Raw genomic sequence first — 11,699 nt, 5'->3', positions numbered from 1 at the left:
CACCCAACACCACCAGAGTCCTATATTGTGGTGGGACATAAGATTATTCCTTCATTTAGACCATGCCTCACATTTCATTTGCTCCATGACATAACAGCCTTTCTGTGCAAGCACGTCTGTGGCAGAGTTGGGACCTCGAACCACTTCTTGCACAGTAGCGGTTTGTGTTTGTGTAGTTAATCTAATGATTGTGTGTGAGGTACCCAGCCGGCTGCTCTGTGGCGCATAACCCCCTTGTGAAGCCACAGCAAAGCACGAGATTATAGGCAGGGTTCAGATCTCACACGATGATGGTAAAGGGCAGCTACACGCCGTATATGTAGCTCAGCTGCAAGAACAACAGAGCACAGGGAGGTCCACTTCTGTTCTGGCAACCTCACTATGAAAATTTGTCCACATTTGGTTTTATTCCACAGTGGAAGTCATGTAAGTAGTTTGTAAAAGAGAAAATCACACATGTACTGAGACCTGCTTCAACAGATTAAAAAACAGAAACAGGAATAGCAAGAAAAGGGTTTAATAAATCACAAATTAAAAGGACACATGACCTGGAAAGACAACAAAATCTGCAAAATGTTTAAGTGATGACACATCAACATACGCCAATTTTTGTCTTCAAAAGAGACTTTGGTCAGACACAGAGCTGAATCCGAGACAAAACATAATTACAAGATGCAGAATCTTTCTGTTGTTCACTTTTCCTAAATTCTCAACAGTGATGTCCATGATGTTAAACGAATGAGCATGAGTGAGGAGTCAAATCACACGACCATTTAGTGCAATGTCACTGAAGTAAAACAGTAAATAGTAAAAATCACAACAAAAAATAACTTTATCATATAACATCTTCTTGGCATAGTTACAGTTACATTTTATTACTTTCACATAATTCATAATTTTACATAACGGTGTAATAACAGCAAGCATAAATAACATATGACGCTACTGTAGCATTGTTTTTGATACCTTCCACAGTAAATATAGTAGTATTTCTCTCACTGAATGATGTCCATACAAAACACTGTCAAATGCATTTTCACCCGCTTTAATAATATATGAGCGTGTATGGTGCATTGACAACATTAATGCATCACTGCTAATGCTTCTGCTGTACATATACTGAAACAAGGAATCTCTGGAAAGAGATTAATACCTGAATTGTGTGAATAGGAATGTGTTATGCTCGCCGGTTCAAAAACTGAACATGAAATGGTGCCTCCTTTGAGACTGCAGCATTTTAATTAGCCCACTACGAGCCACGTGGCAGTGTGTCTGAGTCGTTCTCGACCAATGATCTAAACAGCTGTACAAACTGGGCTCCTTACAGCAGTAATGGGCTGCACTGATTTGGATATATAAGAGTGGTAAAGTTCAATTTCTCACAATTACTCTAACTAAATGCTGTCTGCAGGCAACATAATGTTTTTATATGATCACCTTCAAACATGTACATGTACAATCTGTTCCACTAACAGCTTGTGAGGCCAAATGTTAACAAGAAACTTTAGTTTAAAGTTGATATAAAGTTCAATAATTTGCAGTAAAACAACTGACAAATTTGCAGCTCTTTCTCTGAGCTCCAAGAACCAGACTTAATTATTGGCTGAGGGGTTGAAGGAGACACAGAGCCACATGGTCTGTGGTCGGCTGGGTGAAGCCTCAGAGGAGGCAGCTGCATCCAGCTGCCACAAGTGTCTCCTGGGCCTGAATGTGTGTGTGTTTCAGGAAGCAGAATTATGAAAGCTGACTCTGAATTAGGAAACGGAGGTTGAAGTTAAACATTTAATTTAATAAACATCGTCTCTCTCTCTCTCTCCAGTGAAAACCTTTCACAAGTGCAGAATCTCACCTCTCCAGGAATAAAGAAAAACAGCCTGCTGAGATTGACCGCCACATCTAAAGCTGTTTGAGAGGGTCGACAGATCAAAGCATATGCAACTGAAATACAATTCAAGTTTGCCGACCCTAGCCACTTCACTTTCAGGATGTACTTGTATCAGATTAATCACAATGAAAAGAAAAGGTCAATTTGTTAAAGGACAAGTTTTTGCTGACAAAGGTTTTGTCCCATTATTGGACGGTTACATTACTGTGGTTTGTTCCTTTCCCCCAAAATGATTTCTTTAATTCTAATTAGCTTGTTTGGTTGAAATTTGTTGTATGAATGAAATTAATGATCATCGACATCATCATCAAGACTTAGAACAAAAGTCAGGATAACGGACAAAAACAACAGCAGCTTCTTTGGTTTTCAGCTTTTCATTTCACAGAAAATGGCGAGCAAAGAGGTCCAATTTTGATTCAAATAAACCAAGAAACTGACTGGAAAATATTGTGCTTTTCTTTTTTTTTATTCAACCATTAAAAGTATACTATATGATGTGCTGCATCATGACGGGATTTAACATTACGGGACCTTTAACAGAGCTGTTAGGCTTCCCTCACTTTTACAGGTGGATTTATTTGAGTCAGATCTATTAAAAAAATGAATAATTTCGACTCAGTGGCTCACTACAGACTGTGGTTAAAAAGTTAAAAACATAAAAGCAAGTCGCTTGTGTGCTTGCCCTGCCAATGGCACAGAGGCAGGGACAAAGTATGAACATAAAAATGAGGGAGCATAGATCGGATGCTGAATGTGCACGATGAGACGTTCAGTCACAGCTGGTGAAGAACTGGAAGAAAAAAATTGTGGGAATCCATTTCTGGGAAGTGCGGTGATAGAAAGGCGTGGCCAGTTGAAAAAACAAAAAAAAACAGCAGGAGCATAAACAGAGGAGACTAGCTGCTGAATCAAGGAATCTAAAAATAAACAAACAGACAAACAAACAAAAAAGAAACCGAGAGATGGGTACGATGGGTCACTTCCCCTCCCAAGCATCCTCCTTCAGTTTGGCTGCCAGGCGCTTTTGTTCTGAAAGGTAAATCACATAGATACGGTTCAACATATCCATCAGCAAAAGCCATAAACTAAACAACATGTGTGATTTGTTGCTCTAAATTTGTATCGCTGTCTTGCCACATGCAGAGAAGTTTAAGGCATCCTGAAAGGCCAGCTGTAAATTAATCTCTGGATACGACCTCACGTGGCATCCATTCCAAGGACACAATGTTCAGCACACGATGTACGTCTGCACTGAAATTCATTGTGTGTGTTGTGATCTTAAATAAAAAGCACAGACGTGCATCCATGCTGAGAACAAAAGGAGCTTTTTTTAGTTTTCTTCACTCAAGGCCCTGATTTCCCGACTAGCTGTTCAGTGGACAGCCATTTGTGGTTTTCTGCGCCTATATACTTATGTCCCATCTGTGAAAGGAAACGGCAGCTGTACTGATTATAGACCAGTTATGATCTGCACAGCACCGAACAGGGAGCAACTTCTCTAGGCATCGGCTTGCAACTGCACTTTCCATTTTATTCTGTAAAGCATAAAAACAGCTCCCACTTGTGGTGAAAACCCTGTGATGCAAAAACCAGGACCATCACACTCGTAGTGTCTTCAGGTTGACTTATGTTGACACTCGCATATTAAAGCCTCAATCCTAAGCTGAACATAACAATCACCTCTCGCTTCCTGGAGTTTCCTCCTCTCCGCCTCACGCTGCTCCTTCGTCAGGTTGCTCTTTACACCGAGGGCACCGATCACAAGCTTGCGAGCCAGTGCTGCACTCGTCTGAGGTCTCTCTTTAGCAGGCAGGAGGTAGTCTGTGTGATGGAGCAGAATAAGGAGGAACACAGATAATATTAGTCTTTAAATGTGTGATGTACAGATGAGAAACTGCTAAAAAAACAAAAAAACAACTGGAAAAAAAAAAGACAGCTGTATCTGTACCTGAGCTGCTACGGGCTTTGGCCTTTATAGCAGAGGAGGATTTGGAGAGTGGTCGCAACTTCATGAGAGGGTGTTTGGATCTTAAAGCTTCACGGGCTGAAAAGGGGGGGGGGTCAAATGGCAAATTATTTAAATACAACTGAAAAAGCATGTTTGAAAGATGATGTCAAAGAGAGATTCCTTTTACATCATCATAACATAGCTCACATGTTGACACTTTAATGTTAATAATGCTATGTTTTTTCCCCCTTTATCCTCTGTATTAAACAGTTTTCCTCCCATGATGACAGTGTCACAACAATGATGTTTATTGCAGAGGATAATGTATTCTAAGTTACCCCAACTCCCTAAAACAGCCTCACTAACCTGCTAAGGGGCTTGAGAAGAGGCCCAGGGCGTGAGCGTCATCAACCCACTTGATGTCAAAGCCTCTCTGTCTGAAAAGTAGTGAAGAAACTGTTACAGACGCAATGCATGCACTGCAGCAAAGACAAGTTAAAATTAATTTAAATGATTTTTTAAGGTTATGGCTAGTAGCACATTGAATAACACTCACTGGTAACACTGAAATAATTTGAGAAGGTCCTCCGTCTTAAACTCTGAAGGGAAGTCGTAGATCTCTACGATGTGCGAAAGTTCGTCGTCTCTGAGGTCAATGTCGTCGTCGTCGTCGTCATCCTCATCATATTGATCCATGTTGTAGTAATCAAACCTGGCTTCCTGAATCGACTCCTTCTTTTTACCTTCCTTCACAGCGAGCTGAAAGGGAGAAGAGTAAGAGCACAGCAAGGAAATAACAAGGTGCACTAAGTTTGAATTATAACTCCGCCATCACCCAGACCTACAGCGAGCTCTCACCTCTTCTACCACGTGTGGATCCAGAAAATCTCCCTCATCATTGAACAAGGTGTCCCAGCTCTCCTCTTCCCCCGGTTCTTCCTGAAGGGACGTCGCTTCCAGCCTCGTGGCAGCATCTGCCACCCCGCCGGTTGAGTCAGAGTGCCCATTCACCTGCACATCTGTACCCTGTAACCACTCTTCCTTCACATCAGGCTTACAGTCAGCATCCGGTAACTCTTCTCCCGCAACAGGCGCTCCCTTATCCGCTGCTCCAGCCTTGTCCTTCTTGTTCTTGGCGTTCTTCCTCGCCTTGTCTGTGTAGCGAGGCCGGGGTCTCGGTTTAACTTCTCCCTGAGTCTGAGCTTTGTCTTTGGAGCCAGGGAGTCGCTGCTTGGGGACGTACAGAGCCTGGCTTGGCCTTTTTGACTGAGGAGGAGGAGGTGTGGGTGTTGGCTGGGCAGGAGCACAGTCTTCTGGCTGCTCCATCATTGATGTTAAAACATCTGAGAGGGAGAGAGGAGGAGAGGCAATGCAGTGACAGGACGTGACGGCATGTATAGAAATCTTTCTGAACCGCTAACAAACTTCAAAACGAGCCTGAGATGAGTGACAGTATGAATTATCTTTTATTTTAACGGCGTGAACTAGTTAGCTGCAAATTGAACCTGCAGAGTAAAGACACTGCGTTGCTGTTAGCCACAGTTAGCTTCACCGTTTAGCGGGCTAACTAGACCTGCTCTCGTTGAGGGTATAATAAATATTCACCGAGGACACGAACATAAAGTTAACTTTAATATACATTACTGTAATTAATGAACTGAAACAGTTTTTAAACAGAATAATATCTGATTTTCTTTCAGCTTACCCGTGTTTGACTTGTTTAACAACAGATTTTCGTCGCACAACTGACGCAGACGCAAAGTATCCTGGGAGATGTAGTCAAATATGACACGTTTGTTTTGTTTGTTGTCGTATTTGTTTTTTGTTGTTTGTTTTTTTTAAATCACATCAAGCGTTATCTTTATGGATCATTATTTCTACCCAAGCAGGAATTATCAATATGTTTGAATTTGATCGTGCTCTTTTCGTAATGATTTATATATTATATAATTTATAGCGCAGCGCCTACAAACAACTGTCACGTCTTCTGTATACGTCACAGGAGTACAGGTCAGCCATTGGTCAACAGTCCAATTGTTTACAAAGTCTTTCGCTGATTGGCCAATCTACTACACGTTACACAAGCAGTTTCGTAAACATTTCAAAGCATAAACCGTGTAAGGTGGCGAGCCAGGTAATATACCAAACGACGTCAGATCATCTCCATCACTGCAGACTGATAGAGCTGTCAGGTAAGACTGTTTCAGGAGTAATGAAATTCCTGCATGTCACTCTGCTCAGGAATAAGCATTGATGAGGAATAGGGATGAATGACTCCGTGGAGAAAAAAAGGCCAGGCGAATTATCGCTGACCCCTTCCAGGTCCTGTGTTCAAAACACGGACTGCTCCCAACAGATCAACACCACAGGTTAACAATCAAATGCAGAAAAAGATACCATAATATGTAGACAACTATTCTTATCATGAATCTCCTAAACTCCTAAAAATGATGCTCCATGGATCTGAATGCACTTGTCTTTGCTATTCACTTTATGTCTGTTACTGAATTGTAATTGTATGTATTTCTATGGAGCAGCCTTGTCCATGTCCAAGACAGATTTCCTTAGGGACAAATAAAGTAATCTTCAATTATCATGCATCATTTTAACAACAATTGCACAAGATTTCATCACAACTGCAGAAAATGTAATTAGTAGTATAGTTAGCAGATAGAAAATGTTAATTTTCTGGGAGGTATGCAAGCATCTAGAAATGATTCATCTTCAAATGTAGACATAAAATGGGATACTCTGATGGATTATGGAGAGAAACACCTCATACTTAAATTGATCTCTATTGCCTATAACTCAGTTTTATTGTTTTTGCAGACTAACTTCTTTCTTTAGATTTTATTATTGTTTGATTTGATGATGGCTGTGAATCCCCTTGGGTAATTGTGGCTTTTTCACACTTGTTCTCTCTATGTTTTTATGTCTTTATGTTGTTTATCTCTTTGTGAGACCCAGAATTTTGAAGGTTCTCTATGAATTAAAAGTAATTTCATTATTGGGGCACTCCAGCAATTTTGGTGTCGCATGTTCATAAAGTTGGGGGATTCACTAGAGACACACAACAAGGCTGATCCTCCATCTTCATATTAAAGACTTGTGCATCATCTGCATATTGAATTAAAATGCATGACTCAGCTCAGCCCTGTGTTCCTCCAGGTCAAAGTGATGTGGGGCTCATATGTGTTGCTTCTTCTGGTCGGGCTCTGGCATTCCCACGCCCAGAGCTCTAAGCCCATGCTTCAGGTAGTAACACAGACAATGCTTCCTCCCGATAGTCTGCACAATCCCACACAACTCAATTATGGGATGGCAGTAACAGACGTGGATGGTGACGGTGATCTGGAGGTGGTTGTGGCCGGGTGAGTTCTGACAGTATGTGTTTGTCAGCTGTGTCTTATGCTCACTACACATGTTGAAATTACCAAGTCAAACAAATGTTCTCCCTCAGGTATAATGGGCCTAACCTGGTGCTGAAGTATGATCGCAATAAAAACAGGCTGGTTAACATTGCTACTGATGACACTAACTCTCCATACTACGCTCTGAGGGACCAGGCAGGAAACGCGATTGGAGTTGCAGCCTGTGATGTGGATGGAGATGGACGTGAGGAGATATACTTCCTCAACACAAACAATGCTTACTCTGGTAAATGGTGTATTCTTGTAATGCGTCGTCAAAATGTTTGTCTCAGCAAGTAGTTTTCAAGTAGTTGAATGATTTTTTTCCTCATGACAATTTATTTTTTTATTATTATGCAGGACGTGCAACTTATTCAGACAAGCTCTTCAAATTTCGGAATGGCCGATTTGAAGATCTTCTGAGCGACGAGCTCAATGTACGTCGTGGCGTCGCTAATGGCATGGCAGGACGTTCAGTTGCATGTGTTGACAGAAAGGTCAGTGAACCTAATAATAAAATTTCTCACCTCTCTATGTCCTGCCGTTTTCTGAATGATTCACAATTCTTTCCTTCACTCTGTTGCCACTTCCTCCTTTGCAGGGAACAGGCCGTTACTCAATCTATGTGGCCAACTACGCAAGTGGCAACATTGGTCCTCACGCTCTCTTAGAAATGGATGAAGCTGCCAGTGATGCGACCAAGGGTATCATTGCTCTGTCGGATGTGGCTTCTGAGGCCGGGGTTAACAAGTTCACAGGTCAGGAGTCAGGTCTGTGATGTTTTGAAGTGTGCTGAATCAGAATGAAGCATTCACAGTTTGCTTGTTGTGCAGGTGGCCGTGGTGTGGTGGTTGGGCCGATCCTCAGCCAGTCGAGGTCGGATGTCTTCTGCGACAATGAGAATGGACCCAACTTCCTATTCAAGAATAACGGCGATGGGACTTTTGTTGATATAGCCAGACAGTCAGGTGAGTATGAAACAGGAAGTGAAGAAGATGAAAGCAGGTATAGTTTGGAGTAGAAATACTTTTAATTAAAGGTAGTTTTTGGGTAGTTATTAGTTCCTGAGGTCTTTAAAATTTTATACTCTTGGTTTCACACTAAATATTGTATGTTATGTTTAATGCTTCCCGGTATTTCTAGCCATGCTAGCACCATGGCTCCAGGGATGGAAATAATTTTGTCCATAACTAAAAAAAGCTGCACTTTGTTTAGGGCTAGCATGCACATAACAGACAGTGTCTAATGTAAACATTGTACTGGCTAAACATCAGCCAACTTGGCTGGAGACTCCCGTTTCTTAATTGATAGTTACTTTGAAACTGTAATCAGGCAGGGGGTACCAGAATGCAGAATGCTTTTTGCCAGACTGTCTTTCTTTTGTACTACCACTAGGAGTCGCCATAGTTGTTGAATTTTCAGATCCTACACATAAAATTAAAATGATATGCAAACACAGTATATTATTTTTCTATCATTAGCAGCACTGGTTCAATATTGTTTCTTCTTCTAAAGGTCTGGAGGACCGGTACCAGCATGGGAGAGGAGTAGCACTGGCTGACTTTAATGGTGATGGAAAGACGGACATTGTTTACGGCAACTGGAACGGCCCACACAGACTTTTCCTGCAGGGCAGCGACTCTAAATTCCGGGTAAGGAAGGAGAATAGGACAGTGGTGAAAAAACAAATAAAAAAGTGAGTGACATATAAAAGTCTGTAAGATGCAAATAGTGTGACTTAACAGCGTTCTCTTGCACAGGACGTAGCTACTGGAGGATTTGCTGCTCCCTCACCTGTTCGCACAGTCATCGCTGCAGACTTTGACAATGACAAAGAGCTGGATGTGTTTTTTAACAATATTGCTTACAGAGGCAACGCCCCCAACAGGCTGTTCAGGTAACATTTCAGTTTTCATGTGAACCCAATGTCCAATGAAAAAACTGAACTGGCAGTAAAACAAATCCTGGATTACTGTTTACATTATTAGCTATTTTTAGGATCTTGTGTGTTTTTGTTTTTGCAGGGTTTCAAGGAGAGCTGATGGTGACCCTTTAATCCAGGAGCTGAATGTGGGGGATGCTGCAGAGCCACAGGGGCGAGGAACAGGTCAGCCATTAGCCAGAACAGCTAAACCCAGAACAGAGGACACAAACAAACACCACAGTGAAGCTGTTTATGTAGGTCAGTGCAGTAAATGTGCTCTGCCTGTTCTGGACAGGTGGCACTGTGACAGACTTGGATGGGGACGGACAGCTGGACTTGCTGCTGGCACATGGAGAAAGTGCCCAACAGCCAATCTCTGTCTTCAAGGTCACACAGGTGTGTATGTGCATGTGTGTTTGGTTGTCAGTGGTGGAAGGAATCCAAACTTTACATTACATTACAAGTAAATCTCCTTCACTTTAAATCCTACATAAATGAAAGTACTGAAAAATATTCTGTGGCTTAATATACTTAAAGTACTCAAACTCATTCTGCAGATGTATTGTACTGCAGTGTGTTATTATGTTGTTAATGTTTAATGTATTATATTCAGTTTGTGTGTAATATATTACTCTGAAAAGTAACTCAGCTAAGTAACAGCTTTCAGTTAATGTAGTAGAGTCAAAAACACAATATTTGCATGTGAAATATGGTGGAATTGACGTATAAAGTAGCATAAAATAAAAAAATACTCAATTATAGTATTTGATTGAATGTACTTGGCGTGTGTTTATAGTAACTGAGACCTAGAGATCTACAACCTAAATTGTCAAACCTCATCAGGGCTCGTCCAACAACTGGCTGCGGGTCATCCCTCGCACTCAGTTTGGCTCTTTTGCCCGTGGAGCCAAAGTAACAGCCTTCACCAGAGAGAGTGGAGCTCACATGCGCATCATTGATGGAGGCTCGGGGTACCTGTGTGAGATGGAGCCCGTCGCACACTTTGGTTTAGGTAACTTTCTTTGCACTTTATATTTCATAGACATAAAATACATTCAAAATACACTCAAACATACAGTACAATGTAGTATACTTTACCGATATTTTTTATTGCATGTATTAAACACAAACTAAACATTATTTTTATTAGTACGCAATGATTTTTAAACGACTAGTTCACCATTTTGGGAAATTATGTATGACTATGGACACAGCCAGGCTAGCTGTTTCCCCCTGCTTCCACTGTTTATGCTAAGCTAGGGTAATCGCCTCCCATCGCTAGCTTCATACTTAACATACAGACATGAGTGTGGTATTAGACCTCTCATCTAACTCTCAGCAAATAGTTCCCAAAACCTCAAATCATATCATTTCACATACAGAAAATGATGTAACTTCTAAAAAGCTTTGTTTTCCTGCTATATACAGTATGTGTGATACTCAGTGATTTTTCTACCCATAACTCCCAGGAAATGATGAGGTGACGGTACTGGAGGTCTCCTGGCCCGACGGCAGCTCCATCACTCGAACCCTTCAACCTGGTGAAATGAACTCAGTGGTGGAAGTAGTCTATCCAAAAGAAGGGGAAATGACTGTGGTTGCCAATGACACACAGGTACGCAGACCGGCTCCACGCCGTGAATTATGAACACCAGTCGGTCACTGATAGTGGCCTTTATAAACTAGTTCTAAACTTATAAACTAACTGATCCAGTCTCTTCTTTTTCTCTCACTGTCAATTTCAGTTCAATTAGAAGCAATTTTACAACAAATACCAACAGATGATCATCGTGTCAGTTCTTAGTTAGTCTAACGCTACTAATTGAGTGATGACACAGACGATCTAACACATTTCTTTCTTCTTTTTATTTAGTGTGGTAAAGGTTTTACTGTCAAGAATGGCCGCTGTGCAGGTAAGCACATTTTCTCTGGTTAGTTTGTTTAATGTTGTGCCCGAATAAAACCATTTAAAATCAACAATTATTTGTTTATGTTTCTACAGGTCTGTGACGATTATCATATAAAAAAATGCAATACGTAAGTGCAGTAGAGAATGCAATAATGTAACAGAACACTTGGTTTTAGAATATTTTTGTCTGTGCTTTAAGTTCTTTACTCCGTGAGTATTTTAAATATTTCTCTGTTTCTAAATTTTTCTAATTCTCTTTAACTGTTCATTATTTACTTACCGCTGCTGCGAAGTTGTCATTTTCTGTGTGCCATTGTACACTGCTTAAATAAATTGCTACAAATCAATATGGCCAGATTATCATTTCATGGGTGGAAAAAATCAAAAAAGAGTTTTCAGCTGAAAATGAAATAGTAAGAAGAAGACATGAACTCTGCAGCTGACACAGACTAGCTGGAACAATCTGGAAGGACTAGCTTTCAGTACAAAAGAGAGATACTGAGATTCCCCTGTGTCCCCTGTTTTCACAGCTCTCACACCTGCTTTTTCTTATCTTCTATGTGACTGCCATCTCCATCAGTTCCAACCATTTGCACAGTGTTGTCTTAACCTGCTGTGTCTGC

General features: G+C 41.0%; 2 protein-coding genes across 4 annotated transcripts; one reads left to right on the top strand and one right to left on the bottom strand.

Annotated features, from left to right (window-relative positions):
* Positions 1–501: 501 nt before the first annotated feature.
* r3hcc1l (R3H domain and coiled-coil containing 1-like) lies at positions 502–5,665 on the bottom strand. Its single transcript, XM_010742011.3, has 7 exons — positions 5,539–5,665; positions 4,692–5,176; positions 4,390–4,592; positions 4,200–4,270; positions 3,834–3,929; positions 3,566–3,706; positions 502–2,914 (listed from the first exon to the last, which is right to left on the bottom strand). The coding sequence occupies exons 2-7, from the start codon at positions 5,160–5,162 to the stop codon at positions 2,862–2,864; spliced, it is 1,035 nt and encodes a 344-aa protein (XP_010740313.3). The 5' UTR covers positions 5,163–5,176; positions 5,539–5,665; the 3' UTR covers positions 502–2,861.
* A 240-nt stretch (positions 5,666–5,905) lies between these two features.
* Positions 5,906–11,423, top strand: crtac1a (cartilage acidic protein 1a). 3 transcript variants are annotated; one of them, XM_019261572.2, is made up of 14 exons: positions 5,906–6,025; positions 7,002–7,204; positions 7,294–7,490; positions 7,604–7,740; positions 7,845–8,001; positions 8,077–8,211; positions 8,759–8,895; positions 9,004–9,140; positions 9,268–9,350; positions 9,463–9,563; positions 10,011–10,179; positions 10,637–10,782; positions 11,041–11,080; positions 11,170–11,423. In XM_019261572.2, exons 2-14 carry the CDS (start codon positions 7,011–7,013, stop codon positions 11,175–11,177), a joined length of 1,641 nt encoding a protein of 546 aa, XP_019117117.2. In that variant the 5' UTR covers positions 5,906–6,025; positions 7,002–7,010; the 3' UTR covers positions 11,178–11,423. The 3 variants fall into 3 exon arrangements, with proteins under 3 accessions (XP_019117117.2, XP_019117118.2, XP_027139486.1); XM_019261573.2 differs by having other exon boundaries at positions 5,907–6,025; positions 7,121–7,204; positions 11,041–11,179; XM_027283685.1 differs by having other exon boundaries at positions 5,907–6,027; positions 7,003–7,204; positions 11,041–11,179.
* The last annotated feature ends 276 nt before the right edge of the window (positions 11,424–11,699 follow it).

Source organism: Larimichthys crocea, chromosome X, assembly GCF_000972845.2.
Source record: "Larimichthys crocea isolate SSNF chromosome X, L_crocea_2.0, whole genome shotgun sequence".
Taxonomy (NCBI): domain Eukaryota; kingdom Metazoa; phylum Chordata; class Actinopteri; family Sciaenidae; genus Larimichthys; species Larimichthys crocea.
The sequence above is the reverse complement of the archived record's forward strand: the minus strand, read 5'-3'. Positions and strand labels throughout refer to the sequence as shown.